This window comes from Prinia subflava, chromosome 19, assembly GCF_021018805.1.
Source record: "Prinia subflava isolate CZ2003 ecotype Zambia chromosome 19, Cam_Psub_1.2, whole genome shotgun sequence".
Lineage (NCBI taxonomy): Eukaryota > Metazoa > Chordata > Aves > Passeriformes > Cisticolidae > Prinia > Prinia subflava.
The window spans coordinates 4,521,572-4,548,803 of record NC_086265.1 but is presented as its reverse complement, the minus strand read 5'-3'; the positions used below and the strand labels follow the sequence as shown (position 1 = coordinate 4,548,803).

The 27,232-nt window shown below is 57.3% G+C and overlaps 1 protein-coding gene across 2 annotated transcripts in view; it reads right to left on the bottom strand.

Moving 5' to 3' along the window:
* The window catches only part of SEZ6L (seizure related 6 homolog like), a 38,724-nt gene extending 12,131 nt beyond the window's left edge, over positions 1–26,593 (bottom strand). For both annotated transcript variants that reach the window (XM_063416168.1, XM_063416169.1), the window contains exons 1-4: positions 26,400–26,593; positions 4,452–5,177; positions 3,698–3,831; positions 209–401 (exon numbers count right to left, since the gene is read on the bottom strand). In XM_063416168.1, the coding sequence (XP_063272238.1) occupies positions 209–401; positions 3,698–3,831; positions 4,452–5,177; positions 26,400–26,469 (1,123 nt within the window). In that variant the 5' untranslated portion in view covers positions 26,470–26,593. The remainder of the gene's footprint in view (positions 1–208; positions 402–3,697; positions 3,832–4,451; positions 5,178–26,399) is intronic.
* Positions 26,594–27,232: the final 639 nt, after the last annotated feature.

Below are 27,232 nucleotides of genomic sequence, written 5' to 3'. Positions count from 1 at the left end.
TCACTAGACCTAAAGCTCTGTCCTTGTACACTAACAACTAGGACTTAGGGCATGTAAAACTCAAAGCTGAGGGTTAGATTTCTACTTTATGTATCTAAAGCTTTATATATTCTAATTTTTCTAAAGGTTTTCATTCTATCTCTGTACTTCTCACTCTCTGCAGAGGATCCATGGAAACATGGACTCCAACAGTGGGGGACACACCCACCCTGGTAGTGGAGCTGGAAGGTGCCGGCCACGTCGTCCTGGAAGGTGCGGAAGTAGACGGAGATGGTGTTGGTGGGGCTGCGGATCACCTGGCCCTCCACCAGAAGGGTCTGGTTGGCCAAGACCACCAGGGCGTCACCATCCACGCCGCGGATGGACAGAACCTCCCCGTCCGACAGGTTCACACTCTTCACCTGCGGGGAGCAGAGACCTGTGAGCTGTGAGGGCACGGGGGGGTCCCAGGGGTCCCATCCCAGCCCTGTCACACAGACCCAGCCCTGTGCTGCAACAAAACCAGGGCACTCCTCAGGGTTTGGTGCTCACCGCCCACCCCGTGCCCCAGGAAACCTCCCCAGGATCCCTCGCCCAGCCGGGGAGTGCTTGGGGAGCCACACTGCAAGTGCATCTAATGAGTGGTTCCAAAAAGGCTTTAATTATTATTTGGAAATAGCTGAGCAGTAACCTCACATTTACATTTCACGTCCATTTAGCTTAATAAATGGGCTCATATTTCAGCAGAAAGATGCTCATCAGACCGTTTGTTTCCCTGAGTGTGTGAGGCCCGGGGCTCTATATTTAGCAGCAGCCCAGCCGTGATTGGGAGCGCTCCCGACGATGTTGTGACTGGAGGGATTTGTGGCTGTTGTCACCGCCGTGCCCACCTCCCCCTGGCACACAGGGCTGGGATGTGCCCTGCTCCAAGGGCACTGCACGGAGCCACCCTCAGCATCCTGAGCCTGTTCCTGAAGGAAAATCCCTGGAAAAGCCCGTTCCTCGCTGCAAAGCTGGATTAACATCCCCAGGCTGGTTCAGAGCGTGCCTGGGTTCACCCCAGCCCGTGTTTCAATCCAAGAGGAGCTGATTTTGCTTTATTTTTCCAGCTGGGTCCTAGCAGGGAAAAGCATTGTCTGGAGCACGGGCCATGTGCAACTCTGACCTGCAGCCTGCCCTGGGTTGTTTCTTATTTTCCAGATATTGTCCCGAAAATGTTCCTCCCCAGCATGGCCAGCACACACTGGGGCTGGTGGGATGGCTCAGGTCTGATTATTAATAAATGGGACAAATTAAGTGTTATTTGGGCAAATTATTTGGAGTCCGGGGATTCATATGATGACAACAATTTTCCCCCAGCTCCCACTGGGACAGAGCTTTGCTTCTCCAGCTGGGTCTGCATCCCTGCAAAGCTTTTTCCAAGGTGTTCCTAACAGATTTTGTTCTGCAATCGCTTGAAGCCAAACCTGTTCCCCAGCTGGCTCCCTCCAGTGCTGGTGGCACCACGCACTTGACACAGAGCCAAACCACTCCAGGAGACTGGTAAGGGGATTCAGGGGAGCAGCTGGAGCAGGCAGAGCTCTGCGGAAGGGAGGAAGCTGGGGATCAGTGCTGGGTGTCACACGCACACTGTTCCACCATCAGCCTCCCCTCGGTAGATCTAGGGTGTCACCACAAGTGGCATTCCCTGTGCCAGCACCAGGCTGGCATTCCCAGAGGAGCCCGGAGTCACCAGCGGGTGCAGACGCTGCCGTGGCCCCGCGCCAGGGCCCGTCAGCCCTGCGAGAGGGACCATATGTGCCAGCTCCTGCCAGGGGCTGGGAGCACGGGCTCTGACTTCCATCACAGCCTGCACCGACAGCAGCTCCTCCAGAGCCTCGGGAAGGCAGCAGGGATCCTTGAGTCAGGCTGCCAGCCTCGCTCACCCACTGGAAAAACTCTTTAGGGAAATTCTATCTCCTGCCAAGAAGATTCAGGAATTTTAAAAATAAATATAATTTCACCAAGCATTTGGAGAGCTGGCTGCTCCCAGCTCCCAGGGCTGCCGTGGCACAGGCTCTCCCTGGAATGCTGTGAGGGGTGCAGGGAGGGGCAGTGAGCTGAGCAGGGACCCCGAGCTCTCACACAGCCCAGGGCTGCTCCCAGCCTTTCCCAGGACCGTGCCTGACATCCAGGCTTTGTGTCCACTTCTCCCCAAAGGCAGATTTTCCCTGCAGTGAGTGAGGGTCTGGCTCCAAAGGAAGTGGAGGGTCCCTGAGTCCTCCTGAGACTCCCAGTGCCTGCAGGAGCAGTTTTGGGCAGGGCTGGAATGCCACAAGCATTCCTGCCACCACCAGGCTGTCCCTGAAGGGAGAGGGGACTGCCCCTGCAGGGACTCTGTCCCAGGGGCTTCTCTTTGCTCCCGCAGATGCCTCTAATGAGATTCCCAGGGTATGAGGCATCACCTCCCTGCTACAGGAGACAGGAATCCAATCCAAACCCCTCCAGTGGGACTCCACACCCCACACCCTGGATTATCCAGCGCCTTCCCTTTGGAATTCACCTCCGAGCCCCGAGCCCGCAGTGCTGCAGCACAGGGCACTGCCAGCTGCAGACGGGGCCATGCTCCACCAGCACCGACCTGCTGTTGTGATTTAATTTGTCTGAAACGCTCCGAAGCCTCAGCAAACCGAAATGCAAAGCTTGGGGGGGTGGAGACGCCAATTTTATGCTCCATTAAAACCTCAGCTCGTAACTCAGTGAGGTCAGGAGTGGTGTCACCTGATGGATTATGGACAGAGGCGAGTTTAGAGCAGAGCAGCCTGTCTTTAGCACCCTGTGGATCTGAGGAGACAGCTGCTGTGTCCAGTTGCTTTCCCACTGCCATGGAAAAGTGGCTGAGCTGCTCAGAGTCTCCAGTGCTCACCCTGCACCACTGCTGCTCCCAGGGCAAGCTCTCCACCAGGGCTGGCAGCCACCCTGGCCTCGTGTCCTGGGGGGCAGCCCCTGCCTGTGCCCACCAGTGGGACAGCGGAGACAACCCCACTGGAACTCCTGCTCCTTTTAATGCGCACTTTTAATTACACAAATTCACACTGAAGGGATTTTTAATTGGATGCAAATGGTGAGATGGAGAAAACACAAGAAGAAAGGATTGCAGGGAGCAGGGAGACCCTGGGCTGGTTTGGTCTGGAGAGCATTTGGAGTGTGCAGAGGCCCCTGCCCTGCTTGCAGCCTCACCAGGCTGAGGGGTGCTCATTTTGGGGGGAGCTGATGGTGCAATGGTGCACATCAGCTTGGATGAGACCCCCTGCTCTGATGGTTGAGCATTTGCTGGGCACCTGCACCAGCCAGAGAAGGAACCTGGGCTGCCCTCCTGGGTTTCCTGCACCTTCAGAGCCACCCAAACCCCTCCCAGCAAATGAAGGGTGCAGAGGGCAGGGGGCTTGTGGGCCCTTCCCATCAAGTGCCTTTTTAACAACCTGCTGCCAGCGCCTCTCGGTTAAATTAACCGCGTGACATTTAAAGAGTTTGATCATCGCTGACATTCAGGATGTTCCAGCTCCCTCACTGAGTCCATTTATTACAAGGCCTTCAGAAAATATCTAATTTTTTTCCCTGGAAAGGGGTATTTTATCAAGTGAAGGTGCCCAGGGCAGAGGTGCCCAAGGCTTGGGTATCATTTTCTGCAGTGCCCAGTGGATGTAGCCGTGGGGATCCCCCCAAAGGCATGGCTCACCTGGAGTTCCACGCCGTAGCCGGTGTAGACAGTGACGTTGTAGGTGCACTGCAGGTACCCGTGCAGGGGCAGAGGGGGGTAATCCGTGGAGTCAATGTAGCCCTCGGGGTCGTGGAAGCTCATGCTGCAGAGCACTGAGGGGACACACAGCAGGGTCACACCGAGGGCACTACCCTCCCACACCCCTAAACACAGCACCCAAAGCCCTGCCCCGTCAATGATCCCACGGAATTACAGAATCCCAGCGTGGTTTGGGTTGGAACGGGCATTAAAGCCCAACCCCTGCCATGGCAGGGACTCCTACTAGACCAGGCTGCTCTAAACCACATCCAGCCTGGCCTTGGGCACTGCCAGGGATCCAGGGACAGCCTCAGCTTCTCTGGGCACCCTGTGCCAGGGCCTCACCACCCTCACAGGGAAGAATTTCTTCCCAATCTAACCCTGCCCTCTGGCAGTGGGGAGCCATTCCCCCTTTTCCTGACACTCCAGACCATTGTCTAAATTCCCTCTCCAGCTTTCTTGAAGCCCCTTTAGGAACTGGAAGGAGCTCTAAGCTCTTCCTGGAGCTCTCTCCCAGCTCTCCCAGCCTTTCCTCATTGGACAAATGTCTCATCCCTCCAACCATACAATGCATGAAGAACAGAAGATTTTAGGCATCCCCCAAACCCTGGTGGTGTCCTGATTTTGGAAGGGGCTGCCTAAACACAGGCATGCTCCCCACCAGTGTCCCGTGCCCGTGCTCAGCTCCGCTCACCCGGGGTGGGCTCCGTGGTTGTGACGGTGGTGGTGATGATGGTGGACGTGGTGGTTTCCTGGCTCTCCTCTGACGCAGAGCTGTGCACGTCCCTCTCCGCGCTGTTTGTTGGGATAACGGCAGCGGGAGCCACGGTCGGAGCCTCTCCCGCATCCCTGGTGCTGTCAGGGAAGGGTCGGGAGAGGGCTGGGGGCAGGGTGGAAGGGGAGATCTGCAGCGTGGGGCGGCTGGTGGTAGCCTGGTCCCCCCAGGGAAGCTCGGGGGGGCTCCTCTCTGTGTCCTCTGCTGGCACCCGCAGCCCTGGGGCGGCCGTGGGGAGCCTGGAGCTCCGTGGGCTGGCTGGGGAGGCAGTCCCGGGGGGCCCTGCCAGGGTGGGCTTCAGCCTTGGGTGCTTTCTTCCTGTATTTACTTGCTTTAGAGTTGGTGGCTTTTTCTTAACTGGGGAAGTTTGTTTGGCATCAGGTCTGGGGGCAGCGGGGGCTGTAGGCAGGAGCGGTGTTGTCTCCTCCGCTGGTGCAGCTCTGTCCTCCGGGGCAGGCAGGAGGTTGAGGGCAGTGCCCTGCCCGAGCTCCCCATGGTCTGAATGCACGGCATGCCCAAAATCCTCAGCTCCACCAGTCAAACCAGTGCCCTGCTTGGCAGCTTCATCGCCCGTCTTCTCCACCGGCTCATCCGCAGCGAGAGGGTCCGGGCTGGCCGGCACCAGCGCTGCCCCCGATCCACTGTCTGCAAAAAACAGGGAAAAGTGGGACCTGGGCAGAGCTGGGAATTAGAGCTGTGCTGCTGGTGTGGAATCAGCCCCCTGGGAAGCTGTGGCTGCAGGAACACCCACCACTTCCCAAAGAAGGAACGAGCGGCCCCCACAGCACAGCACACCCGCCTTGGCAGAGCCCCCTCAGGCTCCGGGTGTTGGGCAAACCCAGCCCAGCATTTGTTGGGAACAGGGATGGGCAGGGAAGAGGGAACGACTAAAGCCACCCAGCACTGCTCTGGCCAGGGGGTAATTGCATAAATACAGATTTATCCACCACCCTGGGGTGACTGGGCTGTGATCCATGGGCTGGAATTCGCCGTGAGCTCCGTGAGACTCCGCAAAGAGCTCCGAGAGCTGAGAGTCAACGTTTTCCATGGAAACAGCAGTTGCCAGGGAAAGCACTTAATGCACGGTACTTAAAGCCTGTAATTCTGGCCCCCTCAAGTCCCCTGGAAGGGTTTGGAGCCCCCAGAACGGAAGACCCCTGTCCCTCTGTGGGCATAGGGGGTCTGCATTCCCCCAGTCCCACTGCTGGCCTGGGGCTGCCCGGGCTTGTGCTCCCCTTTGTGGCTGCTCAGGAGGGCACTGAATGATCCCTAAAGCAGCTCGAGCTGCTGTGACATGCCCATGGTGGCAGCCAGGACGTGTGGCCACCACAGCACCAGCTCTCCATGGGATAGGGGCTGGAGCAGCAGCCAGGGTTTCCTTCCCAAGCAGACTCCACATAAACCTCGACCCACCTCGGTATTACAGGTGCTTTAAACAAAAGCACAACTCTTGGGTTACATTTAACTTCATGTTTTCTGTTTCAAATTCTGCTAATTAAGGTAGGACTGGAATGAGAAGGGGGGCAAAAATGGAGCTTTTGTATGTGAATCTGAAACACAGGGACGCTGCTGAGTGTCACTGCCCAGGGGGCCCGAGGGAGGGCACGAGCAGCCTGTGCTGAGGGACTGAGCGGTGCTGAAAATGGACTTTGCTCCATCTTCTGGAAAATAGGAGCAGTTTCTGGCAAGAACCAAAGATAAGGAATGCAACGGGAAAAAGCAAAAGCTGGTGAATTAGCCTGAAGGATGGAGCTGCCAAAACTCGGGCAGCCCCTACACTGCTCCTCAGTCCTGCAGAGTCCTTGGACACTGTGCTGGTGCCTGGGTTGGTCCTTTGCCCCTGAGACAGCTGGGGACAGAGCTGTGCCTGCCCCAAGCCACTGCACCCTGCTGCAGCCACCAGCAAACCTGTCCTGGCCCCCGAGGGCTTCCTGGCCTCTCCTGCTGTTTGCCACAAGTTAAAACATTAATTCCTTAATTAGCAGGTGGTTCAGCAAATCCATCACCGATTCCCTGAGCGCATTAGGAGACATTTCACACACATCATCTGAACCATCAGCTTGTGTCAGCTGTGAGTTATCTCCCCCTAGGAAGGCTGGGTGCCTCAGTATCCCCACACTTCTGGGAGCTTCCACACCCTCTGCTTTTTTCTGGTGTCTGCTTCCCTCTCCATCCCACCCTGGGCTGATCTCAGCCTCCATGGGCACCCTGCCATGGGCTGATGGACGGAAATATCCTCAAGGAGTGGCAGTTCTCCTTCCCTGAGAAGTTTTGCAGGGCTCTTGTGGGTTCTTCTCTTTCTCTCCCATCCCAAGCCCAGGAGGAGCAGTCGGTGGTTGCTCTCCCATGGCCCAGGTGAGAGCTTTAGGGCTCTGCAGCAGCAGGTTTTGTCCATGCTGAGAGAAGATGGCTCTCAGACAGAGGGGAGGAAGCACAGCCCTGGGAGGGGAGGGGGCTCACTGGCTGGTAGGACACGGTGGGACTGGGACATGCTGGGACCAGCTCACAGCAGGACAGTCAAGGATCCTGAGCCCTTAAAGCCAACACTTTCCCAAAAACACCAACCCAGGATCCCCGGGTTATTTGTCATGTGAACCTTACTTCTTAATGGATTGTGCCTTTAAACCATATTTTATGCTTTTGGAAAGCTGACTAATTCCTTATTAGATCCTTTGCCAGGATGCATTTACTGGATTCTGTCCTTAACAAAGCATGAAATAAAACACTCTGTAAAGCGACTCCTTAATGAGACACTAAACACGCCGCAGTTTGTAAAGGGCAAATGCGCATTCCAGGGAAGGGAGAGGGCGGAACTCAGCCGGGCTGGAGCAGGGGAGGGGGAGGCACAGGGCCCTGGCATCCGGGATCGATAAGAGCTTATTCTGCATTATCAGAAAAAGAATTGACTGTCGATCTCAGCTCCCGATTGATCGCCAAACCCGAGCTGTGCTCCAGCACCTCCCTGGGCTGCCAGACCCTGCTCCTCCCCCACAGCCCCGGTGTAGCCCCCTGCCCGCTCATTCCTGCATTTGGGAAGCAGAACTGAGTATCCCCATCCTTAAGGAAAGGTTGCAGTGGGTTTCCATGTTTGCAGGGAGGGCTTTGTTGAGATCCTTTCCACCCTGATCTGAATTCCAGCAGTGGTTCTGCCACCTCCAGGGCCCATGGGCTGATCATGGCCACACAGGACCTTCCCCAGCTGTCGAAACCCATCCTGCTCTGCACAAGTGATCAATCCAGAGCTGCTGGAAGAGAAACACTCACGTTTGACCTTGATCTCATCTGCTATAGCAGCTCTGGAGGAAAGAAACCCTGCTGAGATGCACAAGGGGTTTATCTTGTCTCTCAGCCAGGAGCTCTCCCTGGACCGTTCAGCACTGGAAACCCTTCTCCAAATCCATGCAAACCTCCGTGGTGGCCCTGCAGCCCTCGCCGCTCCCGAGCGCGGCACCGGGGGCTCGGCAGGGCAGCGTGGGCACAGCAGCTGCTGCTGCAGCATGGGCCAGGCAGGGCCGGGGCAGTTCAGAGCAGCCAGTGACCTTAAGGCAGAAGGGCAGCTCGTCTCCAGGACTATTCTGGGCTGTGCCTGGATACCGGGTGTGTGCAGACACCACGCAGGGGGCTGGGCTCCGGGGAGGATGTCTCCAACCAGCCTCAGCCCCCGCGGTTTATACTTAGCCCAGGCGGAAGCGCTGGTGCCGAGCCTGGGCTGTGTGTGGGAGCTGCCAGAGGGGCACAGCCCCATCCCAGGGCTGGGGTGGTGGCACCAGGGTTTGGAGAGGCAGCAGGACAGGAGGGGTGGCAGGGCAGCGGCTCCCAGAGCATTTCCTCTCACCCAGATAAGGCACTTGGTGTTTTCAGGGCACTAAGCACCCACCCACCTGAGGCACCAAAATCATCCTCCCCAGCCCCAAAGCTTCACCCCCATGTGAGAGGGTCCCCAGGCCCGTGGACAGCTGTGGCAAACACTCAGTGCTGCTCCAGAGGTGCCGTGGCATCCGTAGAACCTGATTACCAAGATACCTCAGCCAGAGGGGCTTAGAGGAATTAGAGAGCTGCAAATGCCTGATAAAAGGATGCTGGAATAATCACAAAGGCTTCATTTTGCTGCTGTGCTCCTGAAAGAGCCAAGGCAGGAGTAGCCGTATCACGGCTCCCATTACTAATGCCGATGGTATCGCCCTGAGCACTGGCTCCAGGGGGGGCAGCTGGATTGCTCCAGCTCAGGAATCACTGTCCGGAAGGGTTTAGGATCTGATTGTAGCAGAAATGAATAAAGCTGAGCCAGGCACTGTTAATGGTGGTGCTCAGCTCTGCCTGTGTGACGGGCTCAGGCACATTCAAGGGCGCTGGGCTGGGCTAACCCTGCCTGGAGCTGCTGCTGGCATCATCTACAAGCCCTCGTGGGATTTATCCTGCACTGCCCAGCACCCTCTGCACGCAGGTTGGGCCCCTGGAGTTCCCCATTCCCACATGGTCAATGCAGGAGGGGTTGCAGGAGCTCCCGTAGGGGAATGGGGACTCTCCTGCTGGGGATGTGTTCATCCAGGGCTGACCCAGATCTTGGATAAAGCAGGGGGGTCGAGGCCAGGTCCTGGTTCAATCCTTCATCACCAGGGGGGTAGGAAGGGTCACCCTTCTGCTCTCCCACCTCTTCCCACACTGCAACACGCATTTCATCCTCAGGGAGGAAAACAGAGTGTTTGGGTGGGAAGAGGCATCTGAGAAAAAGCAGGTTGTGTCCATCAAAGCACTTGGCTGTGATCGGTTTGGTTTCAGACATTAAAAGCTTTTGGCCTTGAATCTTGAAGAGCAGAAAAACCTTAATTGAAACAACCTTTCATTTCCCAAATGTCCCCGCAGGCGGGCGCAGCCTCGAAGGCCGCCTGCCTCCAAGCAGGAGATGCGAATCCCAAGTTTTCCTGCAGTCACAGTTCCAGCAGATTCAGTTTTTCCAACAGGAAAGAAAAGAACTTTTCCTCAAGAGCATCCTGTCAGCTCCCCCTCTAAGCAAATAAACCCGTAGCAATCCGATCTGGGTGAGTCATCCCCGTGGGAGCTCCAGGAAGCGCAGCTGGAGCAGGGGCTGCCCGCGGCGCCGGGAGTTTCAGAGCCGCTTTCCCGGCAAAGGTGAGACAGGGACGGGAGGGCTGGGGATGGATTTCAGCAGAACATTCCCACTGCTGTTGGAGAAAACAGAAAACCTTTCTCCTCTCTGGCACGAGGATGAAGGAGCGCTGTCCCTTGGTCCTGCCCAGTGTGGGTGACAGCCTGGAAATGGCTCCACACTCCAGTGGGAAAACCTGGACTGTTCCAATGGGAGATCATCCAGAAGAAAAGAGATGCCCAGCTTTTGCTCAGGAAGACAGTGCAGCAGAGGCCAAGAAAGTGTGGGGCTGTTTTCCTCCCATTCCAGGGGACACCTGGTTGTCCCTCCTGGGCTGTCCCTTTGTGCCACGTCCTCTGCAGGGCAGGTGTGACCAACACCTTGTTGATTTGGTGCTGCTCTGGACTCAGGCTGGGGTGCAGCTGGGTGCTGGGATTCCTGGGGCAAGAAGGGGTCAGGACACTTCTCTTTCCATTCCCATGAATTTCCCAATGCCACAGAGACTCTGCTGGCCCTAGGGAGTTTCGGATCTGCTTTAAAATGCTGTTAAATTGCCCATGTGCAGGGGTTTATTTATGCTCGTAGAACTGTGGTCTGAATATTTCATTTTAAAATTTACATCTGTGTCACTCGAGATGCTCAAATAAGGTTGCCGTGGAAACCCCTCATTACTGGGTGAGGATGCTGGCAGTGGTGCCCAGCCCGAGGAGCCGTGGCCGGGAAGGACCAGGCTCTGCCCCCACTGCCCACACAGCTCCCGCATCCACAGGCAAACCCAGCTCTGCTGGGAAGGGCAGAGAGCAGAGAATTGTGGAATCACCGAATCCTGGAATGGTTTGGGCTGGAAGGGACTTTAAACATCACCTCATCCACTGCCTGTGCCATGGGCAGGGGCACCTTCCACTGAATTGAGTCGCTCCAAGCCCTGTCCAGCCTGGCCTTGGGCACTTCCAGGGATGGGAGGGAGGTGTTTCACTGGCTCCAGCTGCCTGAGCCAAGGGGCTCAGGGACCTGCTGTGCTGGCAGGAAACACAGGGCTGGGACATGATCCAGGGGACACCAGGCACTCACACCCACACTTGGCCCCAATCCTGGGATGAGATGGGGAAATCCCCCCACACCGACCATGGGCGAGGTGGGAGCAGAGGATTTGGGCTCCACATGGGGACTGCTGCAGGACTGCTGCAGGTGGAGGCAATATTCCAGCAGCAAAACACTCCTGGAAACCTGCTTTAGTGGCAAATCGATCCTGTTTGTGCCTGACTGGAGAGCCCGTGCTGCCTGTGCCTGGCTCGCTGGGCTCGGGAGCGAGGACACCACAAGGAATGCGGGAACGAAACTCTCCAACCTCTCCCCCCTCTGCCGGTGCTGGGGAGGAGCTGGAACTGCTCTAACGATCCACGCAGCCCTGACAGATGCCGGGAAATTACACACTTCTCCGAGCTAGGAGGAAAATGGATTTTCCTCCCCACTGCTGCTTCATGGAGCTGGAATCAATGAATCAATGAGACTTTGACTCTGCTCTGCCCACGCCAGCTCTGCACAGGCACCTGTGGCTTGGGGGGCACCTGTGGCTTGGGGGGCACCTGCCCGTGGTGCCCTGGCTCCGCAGTCTGTGTGTCACCAGCCCTGGCACCCTTCATGGCAGCATCACCCCCAGCCCAGCTCAGGCCGGGAATTGCCCAGATCCTTGCCGAAGGAATGTGGGAGGAGCAGCAGCAGCAGCTCAGGAGGAAGAGGAATTGAAGAGGCTCATCCAGTTATGGAGGAATGGGGAGATTTGCAGCGTGGCAGTGATCCAGCCTGTCCCGTGCTGGCTGGATCCCAAAGCGTCCCCAGCTCATGGGGGCAGGAATTATCCTGATATTCCCAACCAGCAGGGACTGGGGAGCAGGGGAACAAAGCTGCTAGAGAGAGTGAACTTTGATAATTTGAGTTTATCACAGGGTTTTATGATATCAAGTGTAAGAAAGGCACCTCTGTGCCTTGTGGCAGGCACACAGACCCAGCTGAAAGGAATTAACAGGCTGGATTCAAGGGAGAATTCATTTTTTTGGAAGTTCATTAGGAAAGAACTTTAAAGATCATCCAGTCCCAACCCCTGCCATGGGCAGGGACACCTTCCACTATCCCAGGTTGCTCCAAGCCCCATCCAACCTGGTCTTGGACACTTCCAGGGATGGGGCCACCAGAGGGATGAAGGAGAGGAAGAAGATTCCTCCTGTGCCTCTCCTGGGCTCCCCAGCTGGAATGTTCACTCCTCACGGCCCACCTGGGGAGAGGAAATCGAGTGTTTTGGCAGCTTTTCAGGCTACAAATTGAAGAGGGGGAAGAGAAGCTCCTTCTTTCTTCGCCAATCATCCAGCCCAGCCGTCTACATCAGGGCATAAAATTAAATGGGTTCCTAAAGAGAGAGTATATTTAGCTACAAAACCCCGTTCTAGTCAGCTCTCTGCAGCTAAAATAATTAATCTCCCATCACTGTTAAGATGCAGCGGAGCAGATCTGGAGAAGAGAGTGCTGGGATTAACTCTTTGTGAGCAGGTCAGCCCTGCCAGAGCAGCTCCTGCTCCTCTCCTGCTGTGATGCCAAGGGAGATCCTGAGGGCTCCTGGGGACTCCTGGGTGTCCTGCCTGGCTGGCTCTGCTCAGCTGTGTCCCCTGCCATGCCAGCACCTCTCAGTGCCAGTTCTGCATGAGCCAAGGGCTTGGCAGGAGTGCTGTGCCCTGGCACTGCCTCTGGGGTGATGGAGGGGGCCCAGGAGGGATGCAGGAGCCCTGGCAGGGCTGCAGGAGTGGGTTCAGCCAAACTCCCTGCTCCTGGGGCCACTGGGAAACACTGGATGCACAGCCCTGAAACATCTGGAGAGACAAACTTTAGTCTGGTTACAACCGCTGGCTGCTCCTGTGTCTGGCCATAAATCATCGCTGGGCTCACTCCCAGGCAGTCACATCCGAGGGATATGTGACTGTTCCCAACCTCCTCTGTTGTCCCACCTGTCTGCAGCACGTTCACAGCTCGGTTTGATTCGATTTCCACTCCAGCTCTGGGAACACGAGGTGACAACGTGACGTTGGAGGTGCAGGTGAGCAGAGCGGCATCGCAGCCTGGCCCTCCCTGGCTGGGGCAGCCACAGGCTCCAGCTCCTGCCTGAGCTCCCCTGCAGCAGCTGGGGGAGAGCTGAGCTGCCTCTGCTAAATCTGTTTGGCAGCTCTTTATATTTCTTTCACAGGATGTAACAGGAATCACAGCGTGGCTCCAGTCCAGACTGCCAAGGAGGAGCAGGGACTGGCAGCACCTCGGGGGGTGTCACTTGTCCCCCGTGGCAGCAGGGCAGGACGTGACCTCAGCACTGCTGCCCGTGGCTGCTCTCCTCTGTGGGTTTGTCCAGGGATACCCCAAAAGATTTTTTTGTTGTTGTTTTGGAGTGCCCCAAAAGCTGTCCTGGGGCATCTCAGGGCAGGATTTGAAGGCCATCAGGTCCTGGCTGCCTTGCTAAGGTGGAGAGGTGCCTCAGGGCAATGAGGGTGGCACAGGTGACACCTGGCACAGGGCACACACGGAGTTTTCTGCCGTTCCCACCATGCAGCTGTTGGGATCACACAGGGCAGAGGCAGCAGAGCTGGAGCTGCCCAGGAGGAGGGAATGGAACAATCTGGGGATTCCCCATGCCCCAGGCTGTGCCACAGTCCCCTGCACCTCCCAGCCAGTGTGCAGGGCCCATTTCTCCATCCTGGAGACCAAGGGAGGTCCCACCTCAGTCTGCTTGGACAGATCAGTGGGATCAGTGTGTCCCAGTTTGAAGGGGGAATCTTTTTTCCAGGCAATGATTTTCTTTGCATTTTCTCCCCTCACTGAGGCCATGTAGGAACCATGAAGGAACCAGGACAGCCTGGTGCTGCCCAGTGCTGCCTGGTGCAGCCTGGTGCTGCCCGGTGCTGTCTGGTGCTGCCTGGTGCTGCCCGGTGCCCTTGAAAAGACCCCTCTGCCTGCTCTGAAACGATGCAGCTCTGGTGCCTAATGATTCCTGACAGCTGGGGAAGGGCCCTGCTGCTGGCAATCGGGAAGGCAGGGACAGGGAGGGTTACTGATGGCTGTGGTTATTACAGTTATTGGGCTCCATCGATCACGGGCACGGGCTGTGAGGAGGCTGGCAGGAATTGGGGCACAGCCCAGCAATCCCCAGTCCTGTTCCCATTCCTGTTGCCAACCCCATGGGCCCTGGCACAGCTGAGAACTGTCTGGGATGGCTGAGAGATGGGGCACACTGGGCTCCCAAGTGCTCTTGCACAGCCTGGAGTGGTGCCAGGTGTGGTCAGAGAACCACAGAATCTGGAAAGTTTTGGGTCAGACAGACCTTAAATCCCTCCAGTTCCTCCCCGTGCCATAGGCAGGGACACCTTGCACAGACCAGTTTGCTCCAAGCCCTGTCCAGCCTGGCCCTGGTGCAGGTTGTCACCCTCTCCGTTCCTTGGTTTTTCATTCTAAAAAAAAGCAATATCCGACGTTTCATTGCTGGATCCTTTTTATGTCAGGCCAGTTTGGGGGGTGGCAACAGAGCAGCTCCACTGGCACATCCTGCCAGCAGCTCCGTATGGGAACTGCAACCCCCAGCACATCCCCATGCACAGCCCTCAATGTGACCCTGCACTGGCTCACTCCTTCAAACCTCTTTTCAGACAAGATATGCCTGAAATTCAATTTTTAATTTTTAAAATTTTTTTCTCACTAAACCCAGAGTCATTCTAGGGGGAAGAGCAGCAGTTTGAGGCTGGCACAAGCTTGCCCCACTCCGTCCCAGACCCTGAGACCACCCAGCCCACCCCTGGGCCCACCCCTGGGCTGCTGCTGGTGCTGCTCAGCTCTCACATCATTCCCAGCAACGCTGGTTTTTATATAATTAATTGTCAGCTGTATCAGCCATCAGTGATTTGTGTTTTAAAGATGGCCTGGCAGAACTAATTCCATCGCTGCGCGATGCTGTGCTGGATGATGATAACCCATGTACAGCTTCTCCCATGGAGCCTCATGATGAGCTGCTGCACTTTGTTTTAATTAATACAGATAGCAAATATATTTTCATTAGCCATCAGAATGTCAGGAGAGAAGCAGGGTCCTCCTCCTTGGTGAGCAGCAGCTTCGGTCCTGGGGCTGGGTGCAGTGCCCAGCCCTGCTGGGTCCCCTGCTCCAGACACCTCCTTATCCCTCTGCATCCCTCCTCATCCTCCTGCATCCCTCCTCATCCTCCTGCATCCCTCCACATTGCCCTGCATCCCTCCACATCCTCCTGCATCCCTCCTCATCCTTCTGCATCCCTCCTCATCCTCCTGCATCCCTCCACACCCTCCTGCATCCCTCCCCATCCCCCTGCATCCCTTCACATCGCCCTGCATCCCTCCTCATCCATCTGCATCCCTCCACATCCTCCTGCATCCCTCCACATCCTCCTGCATCCCTCCTCATCCCCCTGCATCTCTTCTCATCCTCCTGCACCCCTCCACATCAATGTGTATCCCTCCACATCTATCTACATCCCTCCACATCCATCTGCATCCCTCCTCATCCCTCTGCATCCCTCCTTATCCTCCTGCAGCCCTCCTCATCCCTCTGCATCCCTCCTCATCCTCCTGCATCCCTCCTCATCCCTCTGCATCCCTCCTCATCCTCCTGCATCCTTCCTCATCCATGTGCCCCCACACAGCACCAGCTGGGCAGGCTCAGGGCAGAGTTTCCTCCCAGTCCAGTCTGGGTGGCACCATCAAACCAGGGGGTTTTTTAGGGGAGGATTAAAAGCTGATTTAGCCCCGCTGCTCCATGCGTGGTGGGAGCTCTCATGCAAAGCTCTCCTCCCTCTCCAGCACAGGAGGACACACAATTAGCAGGCACGTTCATAATTCCTCAGATTTAGAACAATTAAACTGGCTCCCTGGTAGTTCTGATGAAAGCAGCCCCTTGTTCCCCGGGGAAGGAACAGCCTTCCTTGACCTCTGCTCTATTATTCTGTTTGATTGATCTGAATTCTATCAGAGAGGATAATAACAGGCTTTGGTGGGGGGGGGTGGGAGAACACTGGGAACAGGGAGGACAACGCTTTGCCGAGGGCTGCTGTGCTCAGCTAATGATTCTGACGGGCTGTGGGACACCAGAGCCCTCTCTGTGCCCAGTGCAGCACCCACGAAATCCCTGCATCCCCTAAAACTCAGGAATAGAAGGCTGAAAGGGTATCATAAACAAGCAAAGGGGACTTGGTGGCCAGTGGCAGGGACCTGCTCTGTAGGTAATGTCCCACCTGTGTCACCTGCCCTGGTGGGGGATGTGTCACCTGCCCTGGTGGGGGATGTGTCATGTCCCCTGTGCCCATGGGGCATTGCTGCCACCATCTTTACCTTGGGAACAGCTCCAAGGATGCAAAGCATCTCCCTTGTAAGGCACGAGGCAATGTCACCTTCCTCTACCCCAAAAAATTCCCTAAATATCAAAATCAGAAACCTACACATGGAAGGGACTGGCTGGCTGAATCACAGCTGGGTTGAGTTAAGAGAAAGCCCTTAAATGTCACCCCTGGAGGGTGGTTTGTACCCCCAGCTCTGCCCTGGGGGGGTGTTTTGGGAGGAGGTGTTTTGCTGAGCATGGCACTTCCTCTTGGGCAGCTCTTTGGTCTCCTGTGGCTGCTGGCCGCACAGATTTCCTCCTGATGTTATTTTTGGACCCACCCTGGTGATGGGGAAATGTGGGTGAGGAAGGACCTGGCTCTTTTCCCCAGTAGGTAATGAATGGGCCAATTACACAAACCCGTGTGTCACCCGCCTGGGATGAGGGTTTGTCACTGCTGCCACTGTTTGTGTTCCTAGAGGGTAATCATAATTTTTAATGTCCTTTTGATAGCGGTGTAGTGTGATTAAAACAGGCACATCTGAGACATAAATCTGGGTTCAAGCACTGCCTTTGTGACACATAATGCTGAGCAGATCAGGCTGAAGGGTTCCTGGGATGTGCCACCACCCCGTGGCTCAGCAGCACCCGGACATGGCCCTGAAGGGACGGTCACATCCTGCCCCGGGTGCTTGGCAGGGACCCCGAGGGGCAGCAGAGCCTGGAGCAGCAGCTGGTTGGAGGCAGGAGGCACCAGGCTGGGGCAGTTTGGTCCAGATAAACACCACAGCTGATTTCCTGGGAGCACGAGGAGCGGCAGGAGGTCAGCATCAACTTGTAACATGGATTTTCCGGCTGAGAAAGTTCTGGGCTGCAGCTGGGGATGGTGCTGGGGGACTGAGGAAGGAATTTTCAGAGCTGACCCCCTGTTTGAGGTGACTCTGGCTCTGGGCAGGCTCCTGCCCCTGCTGCTCGCTGGGGCTTCTAGTTTGGATCCGAGATGTAACACTGAATAATTTAAGGAAGGCTTTGCTCCTGAGGCCAGTTCGGTGCATGTGGAGTGGAAATGTGGAGAAATCCAGCCCTCCCCCACAGAAGCTTGAGCGGGTACCTGAGCCACTGAAGGAGATGATGTCTGTGTGACTCAGTGCAGTTTGTGCCCTTGGGTGACACAGTGCCCACGAGGACAATGAGTCACCATTGTCACAGTGGGGCTGGAGCCCCTCTGCCATGGAGCCAGGCTGGGGGAGCTGGGAGTGCTCACCTGGAGAAGAGAAGGCTCCAGGGAGAGCTCAGAGCCCCTGCCAGTGCCTAGAGGGGCTCCAGAAGAGCTGGAGAGGGACTTGGGAGAAGGGATGGAGTGACAGGACAAGAGGGAAGGGTTTCCCACTACCAGAGGGCAGGGATGGATGGGATTTGGGGAAGGAATTCTTCCCTGTGATGGTGATGACGCTCTGGCACAGATTATGCAGAGAATCTGAGACTGCCCCAGCCCTGGAAGTGTCCAAGGCCAGGCTGGATGGGGCTTGGAGCACCCTGGGATAGTGGAAGGTGTCCCTGCCTGTGGCAGGGGGTGGAAAAAAATGGGCTTTAAGGTGCCTTCCAACCCAAACCCTTCCGTGATTCCGTGCTGAGCTCTAGCAGAGCTGTTCGGAGTCCCAGGGAGGAGACCTGGGGATCCTGCTGGGACCAGAGCCCGGCGATGCTGGGGAACAACTGCAGGGCGGGCACCTTCCCCTGCCCGGCCGGCCACAGATGAGCCCCACCGGAGAAATGAAGAACTTCCGAATTTAGATGTCGTAAAAGACATTTTGCAGCGGAAAAACTGAAAAGCTCTTCCCCTGGGGAGCGGGCTGCAGAGACAAGGACTCTTGTTTTGCCGCACCCTTCCCTCCCTACCTTTCCTAATGAATTCCAAGAAAGCCTCAACGCATTCCTAAATGGGAACACAGCCTGTGTCCTTCACAGTCATCTCCACAACAAAGCCAACCATCTCGCCGCTGGCAGCCACCGGCTCCTCTGTGAGCTGGAAACAAAAGCTGAAAAGGAGCCTTTCTAGTTGTGATTAGAAAGCCGGAGAAGTTTGGCTTTTACTGGTTATTGCCTCACTGATTTCATCTCGGTGGCAGCCCTGAACCCCCCGGGGGACAGGAGAGCACACATCCCGATCCCGCTGCACCCGAGAGCCCGGGAGAAGCAGGGATTGGGAATCTCTGAATCCTAAGAATCCTTTAGGATGCCGCGCTGTGTTTGGACACGGGTTTGTGTTCGGTCCTTGAGGAAGGAGCAGCGCCGTGGCACAGGTGCCAGAGAGCTCGGCTTCCCCTGGCACCAGCAGCACCCTGAGGACATCCCTGATCATCCTGCTGCACCCATCAGCTCCCAAATGCCCTCAGAGGTGCCACTCATTGTCCCAAATCCGCCCCCAGCCACCTCCAACCCGGGGGGACACAGGCGCTCATCCCCCCAGGACATGCAGCCTTCTCCAAGCACGAAGGGGTGCGCAGGAACGGAATTAAATTATTATTTTTCTTTTCTAAAAAGGAATAGATGAGGAAGAGCGATTATCGGGGAGATTTTCTTCGGGGGAAATTCTGGCACAAAGACAAACTGCAATATCTCAGCGCGGGCTGGGCGCTGAGTCTTGGATAAAAATAAAGCAGGAGGCGGCAGCACCTTCCCGATGACATTAACTCCATTCATCTCCCGCTGCCGCCGCCGCCAGCGTGCTCAGGCATTAGGAGTTACGTTTTCCTCCACTATTTCTCAAATATATTTATGCTGGGAGATGTTTGTGGAGGTACATCCTGTGCCTGGGGCAGAGGATTAATTCCAAACTGCCACCTCGCTTTTTTGATGGGTTTGTAAATTCTGTTCTGTAGATTTGCACTCGCAGTAAATTGATAAAATCCTCTTTCCAAAAACCTAATTCACCATTTAGGGCTCACCAGGGTTTTAGACCTCATTGGCTCGCATATTTATGTAAATATAGTGTCCAGCAGCAATTTAAAAACTGCTGTGTGGATAATGTGGATGGATAAGGAGTGAAGGGAGACACATTGTCTGGTGGGGGCTGTGTGCTCTGGAAAGGAGCCTGTCCTTGCCTTGGGGCCTCAGATTTTGGGGTGGCTTTGCTGTGGGTGGCCGCTTTGGGCAGCATTGCTCCAGGATGTGACCCCTGCACCAGAGCTGATTAACCCTGACAGTGCTGGGAGTAGTCTGAGCTCTCCAAGGGTGGCATTGGATGTGTCCAGGAGGACTTTGCCAAGAACTCCTGGGGTGGGCAGAGATGTGCTGGTGTACTGGGAGCACTGGGAGCTCTTAGGGCTCATGCCAGAGTGCTCTGTCAATTTAGAGACTTGGTATCTTTGCAAATGGAGGTTCAAGACTGCCAGAAAAAGCCTTTTTTTTTAGTGGAATTGCATTTAAATCAACATCAGGAGACGCAAGCCCCGTTCCTGTGCAGCCCCATCATCATGGAAGTGATGCAGGGTGGCAGAGGGGACATCAGCAGTGATGTCCTCAGTATTGTCCCCCAGCCACCACTCTACCCGAGACGAAGCATCTCATCCACAAAATGTTGCCATGCTCCATTAATCCACCCAAAAATGTCAGATGGAGATTCTCTCCTGAATTTTAAATATTTCCAGCTGTTCCTACTAGCTCTGAAATTGCCCCGAAATGACCGCTTTCCAGAAGGTTCCCTCACTCCCCCGTGCTGCTCCCGAGCCTGGTCACTCCTGCCTGCTGTGCCCCAGCCCCACATGGCAGTGCCAGGTCCTGGCAGTGCTCCCCTCGCCCTTGGGCTGCAGCACATCACTGAGTGTCCCCTGGAGGCCCTGGGGACCACGTTGGTTGTCCCTTCCCGGGGTCCCCCTGCAGAGCCACCCTCCCTGGGGTGCTCCCAGCCCCTCAGCTCCTGACTTTGGCACGTCCCACCCCAGAGTGCAAGACAGAGAGACGGGCTGAGACGTGAGAATCCTCCTTGCTGAGCAGATGACGCCGCTCTGGGATCCATCCCACAGTTATCCCTTCTGTCGTGCTCGAGTTTTTTGGATGCCTTTGCGTTTGGCACCAAATTTCCTTCCTAGACTAAAGCTTTGCACTTGGAATGATGCCTCGGGAGCCGGGCTGAGTGGCCAGGCTGCTCATCCGATCCCTCTGCACTGCCAGCAGCTCGGATTGCGCTTCCATGGAGTCTCCTTGCACCTTCCTGCTGCAGCCATCTGTCCTGGGGTGCCGATGCCTTGTCCTCACCCCCATGGGGCGGGCACAGAGCCAGGCCCCTGCCCAGCCTCATGGGCTCTCTGGGGGTTGAACAGGTACTGCAGTCCACGGGTCAGGAGAAGGGAGAAAGGTCTGGATGAATCTGTGTTTGCCCCTGCTCAGTGCAGACCTGGGATCCAGGCAGAGCCTCCTCGCTGTGCATCAGGAAAGCTCCAGGCTCAGGGGCTGGTCAGCTGCTGCTCTGGCCTCTTCCCAGAGAAAGGAACAGGAGGAAAAAGAAATAAAAGAGCGATGTCTCTGTCGGGGCTGTGGCCTGGGAGCGGGCCAGCCGCAGCTGCACCACTGCTGGGAACTTCAGCAAGCAAAAAGATGGAACAGAGGGGAAATCATCTCCTCAGCAGCCTGGGAACACTGTTTCCCCTGAGGGGGACAGCCCTGAGCCACCATGGGGCAGAGCACTGCAGGTCCCCATCCTGGGGGGCTGGATCCAGGCGCCCCAGCTCACTCCCCAGGAGCAGGACCCCCGGCTGGATCCCTGGTTTAGAGCTCAGTGCAGCTCCTGCAGCTGTGACAGGGTGACACTAACTCCCAGCAGCACGCTTCAAAGGGCTCTTATCTCACATCCATGGCATCCAAGAAAGGCACCGGGGCAGGAATTGTGTCTTCTCTACAGTGCCAGAGGAATGCTGCCCTCCAGACACAGCCTCCGCTTTCACAGCTCCCAGCAGAGCCTCCCTGAGCTCCTCTGCTTTTTGGGGGGTCCTGGGGCTGTCCCAGGTCACATGCACTGAACGTGGCTGCTCAAGGATCCCCCAGCCTCAGGGACCACGGATGTAGATCCAAGTCAGAGATAACCAACACTGGCACTTGGTCCTGAGCCAACGCCACAGGCTCTGCTGGAAACCCACGGCACGTCCCTCTCCAGGTATGGAAGATGAGACTCCCCTGCTCCCAGCTTTGCCCCTTCAGTCCCAGCCTCCTGTTGGCTCCCCCAGCCACCCAGCTCCATGGTTCTCCTCTGATTTTGGAAATCCTTACGGCTGAAATCCGAGACACAGAAGAGCTGAGGAGAAGAGCTTCACTTGTGTCCCTTTTCTTCCCAGCAGCGCAGCTGACCCTGTGGATGTGCTGGGTTGACACTGGATGGATGCTGGGTGCCCACCAAAGCTGCTCCATCAGTCCCACGGGAGACATTCCTCCATGAACTTCCCACCCTGAGTCCTTCCCACAGGCTGCAGACCTCCATGGACTTCTCCAGAGTGAATCCCTTCCACAGGATCAGTCCTTCAGGAACGGGGTGCTCCAGCCTGGATCCTTTCCACAGGGTCATGAGTCCTGCCAGCAGACATGCTCCAGTGTGGGCTCCTCTCTGCATGGATACAAAATCCTGCCAGGATCCTGCTCCAGCACGGGCTCCTCCATGGACTGCACGTGGATCTCTGCTTCCCTGTGGATCCTCATGGGCTGCAGGGGCACAGCTGCCTCACCCTGGGCTGCACCACGGGCACCTGCAGCACCTCCTCCTCCTCCTTCACTGACCTTGGTGTCTGCAGGGCTGCTCCTCTCACAGATTCTCACTCTGGCTGCTGTTTCCATTGTGCAGGTATTTTTATCCGTGGATAGAGCAGGATGTGGGTAGAGCAGGATGCGGATAGAGCGGGACCGGCCCCGTGGGACAGAGCGAGAACATCCTTAACAACTTGTCGGTTAACAAGCTGTGAAAGGAGACAGACAGCCAGGAGCTGGCAGCCTGTCCCCTGGAATGAAGGACACCTTCCCTCCCCAAGCACCTCGGCAGGAAAGGCTCCTGCTGCAGATCCCTTCTCCTTCCCTTCCTCCTGGTTTCCTGCAGACTGAGCTCCCTGCCACTGCGTCGGGGCTGCAGAGAGAGCAGCTGAGGCACCTGCACCAGGCAGATCTGCTCCCTGCATCCCATCAATCCAGCACCACTCACTCGTGCAGCAGCAGGAAAAGCCATCTCGTGAAGCAGGTCCTTTAGGAAGGGCTCCGGAAAGCCGTGGAACACGAGCAGCAGCTGAAGGGCGGCAGCTTGAGCCAGAGCGGTGCCAAACCTTCTCTCACCCCACGAGCCTTCTTCACTCTGCCCTTTGCCCCCTGGTTTGGGGTGCACCAGCTGGGGGATGGCAGGTCCCCTTCTCCACTGCCAGGAGCTGGCACCAGCTGCACCCTGAGGTTTCTGCTAGCAGCGTTGGCTTTGGCCCCACGTTCTGCCCTGCCCACATTCCCCTGTGCAGGTGCTGCCCTTGGTCCCCAGGCTCCAGTGGGGCTCATCCCAGTGCTCATCCTGCTAAAGCCGGGAGAAGGGCAGAGAGCTGGGTGCTGTTGGGGTGCCGGTGTCCCCCTGCCCCTCCCTGGGGGACCGGAGCAGGGACAGGCACATCCCCACCTTGCAGAGCACCCTGTGCCTGGCAAGTCAAGTGGTTTAAAGGCACACAACTCTCACCACCACATCCAGCAATTTCATACCCCTGACAAGAGCGTAAATCCATCCTGATGGACTGGAAAATTGGAAAGCCGGTGCTCATGCGGTGTTTCCTACAGACATCTCCGAGCTCCTGAAAGATGCACTCGGTGGCAGCCCCGGTTCCAGCCGTGTCGCTCACGTCATGCTAATTAAAATAGAGGCTGTGTTTTGTAACAGGATTTCCTTGGAGCCTATTTCACTGCTCAGTAACCACTTTCAAATATTTGAAAAATAAAATCGCATCAAGTAAATAACTTTCGGATTGCTCACAGAAGGTTACTCTGGTTTTGGGGGTTTTTTTTTGTTCCCAAAGCCCACTGGAAGCAGCTGCGCTCATCGCAGTGACAGAGGATGGAAAATACACAGATTTCTGAGGCTGCTTGTAGTCTACATCAAAAGCTGTGTGTTATTTAATCAGACAAAGCCTATTTCATTAAAAAAACAACTGTCTGTACGAAATGGGATAACAAAGCACTCCAGCACTTGGCACTGACCTGGAATACCCAGGGAACATCTCTGCCCGCTGGCAGGATGGGCCATGCTCACACCAGCCCATTTTGATGCCCACATTACCTGCCCAGCAATGCCCTGGCACTCCTCTGCCTCATCCATCACTTATTATCCATTAACTTCCAATCCCAGCACCACCTGACTTCCAAGGGATGGATCACACACTTCCCTTTTTCCATGGTTTGCTATTCCAAGATCTCTGCTGCCGTTCTGGATGCCAAGGGAGCGCACTCAGCTGACTTGGCGCAGCCTGGCTCCTCAGCCCTAGATCCTGCCACCAGATTCCTCAGCGAAGGAGAAGTTAAAAATGTACAGAAGGAAATGTCTGTGACACTGTGACATCCACAGAACTGCGCCTGAAATGGCATCTTTGTATATTCATAATGGCAAAAAATACCGGAGGAGCAGAGGGCTGAGAGAGACTAATTTCATTTACTCCTGATCCAGGCTCTCCTCATCCTTTCTTCCAAGGAGGAGAGAAGGAAGAGGAGCCATTTGCCGTGGCCTTTGATAGCTCTCCATCAGACAAGCCCCTTTCTCGTTATCTGTGCTGGCAGCCTGGCTGTGTGCTGTTATCTCGTTGCTCGGGGTGCTGCCGCGAGAGCTCACCACGCACTTGTTGCAGCCCTCGCCGAGTTCATGCTCGGTTTTCCTTCCTGCTGGACACACCTGATCCTCTGGAAACAGCCTCCCGTGGTGCTGTGCTCGCCACAGAGACAGGGGAATCTCTGTCCTTGCTATTGAGCTGTGACAGCCACCCCAGGAGTGCCCCAATGCCTCAAACAAGAGAAGGGAGGGTGCGGACTTTGGGGTGCAGAGGAGCCCGAAGTTCAGCACCCCCAGCTGCATTTCTGCTCCCAGCACTGAAGCATCAGGCAGGGTTTGCTGGTCTCATCACAGCCTATATTGGACAGCCCAAATATATTTAGAAACCCTGGATCTCCCAGGGGTTCAGCTGTGCCCCTGCCATCCCCAATGTCGGGGCTGAGCCTGCACATTCAGCACAGGCAGCACTGCCCTCTCTGCACTCAGCTGCTCACACCCCCTCTGTTTGCCCACTACATCATTCCAGGGTATAAATAAATGCCCCTGTTGGTGCCCACATCCCTGGGATGCTGCTGCTCCAGCACAGGCTGCCCTGAGCCTCCTGGCACAAGTCCCTGTGCAGGGACGTGCCTCTGCTGCCGGCTCTGCTCTGCTCTGCTCTGCGCCGGTGGGTGGGTGTGAGCGGATGCCGAGAGCAGAGGAGAGGATTTCACACCTCCTCTCTGGTGATCTAAATGGCTTCACCAGTGCACAGCACCCAAAGCCACCAGCCAAGCACCCGATGGGTGCAAGTCATGTGAAAATGGTTGGGTTTTTTTTTTTTTCTTGGACGCATGAACAGAAAGAACAGCAGATGGAGCAGAGAAATCTGTCTCTGCGGGGTCTAATCCTGCTCCCCCCCAGCTGGAGAACAGCAGGATTTGCTGCTCTGGGCCCTTGGCTGTGTCGCCCTCCACACAGATGGACAAGACTCCCCCCAGGCACGGGCAGAGCTGCCACGTCGCCACCGGCTCCAGGCTGCGTAGGCAGGAGTTGGGATTTTACTGCAATAATTCACCAAACCTTGTAAAGGGTCAACAATTTATCAGCTCCCTCTCTCTGCCAAGGAAAGAGGAATTCAGCACACTGTGTTCTTCCACCATGAGATTTATGGCAGATTGTGCCAAATCCTGTTCCCGGGAGCTGGACTGCCTGCTGCTGCTCCCAGTGGGACTGGGGCAGCCCTCCTGCCTCAGCACACGAGGCACTGAGGGAGCTGAGAGCCCTCACTGGGCCTGTGCTTGCTGACTTTTCTTCCCAGCTCCCCCAGGCCCCCCGGGAGCCTGGGATCACTGCTGCTCTCACACAGAGCACCGGCAGCCCGGAGCAGGGTGTTTGTGTAACACACAAGAGGAACGTGCCTCTCTGTGTGTCCCCGTGCTGGAACAGGATGCCAGAGCTGGCAGGGACTTGGCATCTGATTCCTCCACACGTACGTGCTCATAGACAGAACACAAACCCATGCAGGTGAGAGAGAAATGCCACCCTCTACATCCATTGCTGTTTTGCTGCCCAGAAAGGATGGATTCTGTAATACAATCCCTCTCTGGAGAGCCGGGTTTCAGACTGAAAAGTCAAAGTCATTTAACGCAATGTGACCATGAGAGCGGGGACTGGAGTGGGCAGGCAGCACCGCACAGCACTCCTGACACCAGGAGCTGGTGGTGTTTGCTGTAACCCCCTGCCAGCCCCCGAGGGCAGCCTCAGGCCCCAGCACACTGCAGCGCCAGCACACGCCGGCCTCTCCCGTTCCCCCACCCAACAATCCACACTGTGAACCCCACCTAGAGCCCTGCTGCCTCATCCTGGCATCCCAGCAATGCCGAGGGACTGGGCACTGGCACCTCTTCAGTCGTCTCCAAGCCCCACGCGAGTTTGCAATGACTTTGCCAAGTCACCCGCGAGCGCATCCTGGAGCCTATTCTTAGGTCTGGCATCGCGGCAGTGGGAGAGGGAGCGGGTCTGCGTGGGAACGGGGGACACGTGGAGCGAACAGGCAGCCCCTGGGTAAACACTCACCCCCCACGGACACCCCCTGGCCGAGACGGTGGGTCGGGAACACCAGTGGGGACATGGAAGTGGAAGCTAGAGGGACACCGGGGGTGGGGACACACGGAGGGCTGGGGACACACGGAGGGCTGGGGACACATGGGGATGCTTTCCCTGCGGGGAAAAGGAGGAGGGTCCGGCACGGCTCCCGGGAGGCCGCGGCCCCGTTCGCGCTCGGTTCCCGGTGAGGACGCGGCTCCCGGGGCGCTCCCGGGCGGCGGGAGCTGTCCGCCCCGCGGTGCTGAGCGCCGCGTTCCGCCGGGCCCCGCTCCCGCCGCCGCTCCGCTGCCGCTCCCGGTGCCTTTGCGCTTCCCCGCAATGCCAGAAGTTTCATCCCGGCCCGGGGTGCAGCACAAGCCGGGGGTCCCCGATCGGGGGCGGCACGGCCGGTTCCAGCAGCCCTTCCCGCTCCCACCGCCCCCTCCCCGGTCCCGGCTGCGTCCCCCCGCGCCGGGCCGTGCCCCGTCCCCGGAGCTGGCAGGCGGCGGGCCCCGGGGAGCCCCGCAGCCCCGGCCCGCTCCGCCCCGCTTACCTGGGCGCGGGGCCGCGGGGGTGCCCAGCAGCAGCAGGGCGAGCAGGCAGAGCCCGCGGGGCCCCGGCATCCTGCGGCGGGCGCGGCGGAGCCTCGGCGCCGGGGCGAGCTGGGCGAGCCGAGCGGAGCCTAAGCGAGCCGAGCCGATGCGATCCGAGCCGCTCCGCGCCGAGCGGGGCCGGGCCGGGCGGGGGCGGGCGCTGCCGGCGGAGCGGAGCGGCGCGGGGGCGCGGCGGAGGGCGGACCGGAGCGGAGAGCGCGGGCAGCGCGGAGCGGCGCGGAGCGAGCGGCGGGGGAGGGCGCCGGCGGCCGCCCCGGCCCCCGCGCAGCGCCGACAGCTCCGGCCCCGCCCGCAGCTCCCCCCCTCTCTCGCCCCGGCCCCACCGAGCAGCCCGGGTACGGCTCCGGCAGCAGCCCCGGGAACACGGCTGCCAGTGATTTCCTCCGTTCTCTTCGGCTTCTTCCCGCTCCGGGAGTGCCGGTGCCCCCCCAGCCTGGGCAGTGCTCCCAATGCAGGCCCCCCATCAGCCTGTGCCTGGCCTCTTGTCCCATCTCACTGCCTCTTGTCCCTAAACTCCCTATAGCATCCAAAATCCCTCTTGGCATCCCAACTCTGCTCAGCATCCCACCCCCTACACCCAAAGACCCCCTCAGAACTCCAAGCCCTTTTCACTCCCTCCTCAAGCCCAGATGTACCCTCCTTCCATCTCCTCTGGCTCCCCTAAAGCAGGCTGGGCATAGGGCAGAGGTGCTGTAAGGAGGCTGCCACAGGCCCCGTGGCTCTCTTGGGATCAGGGATGCTCCGGGACTTCTGGCCCTGCTGCTGGAGCCAG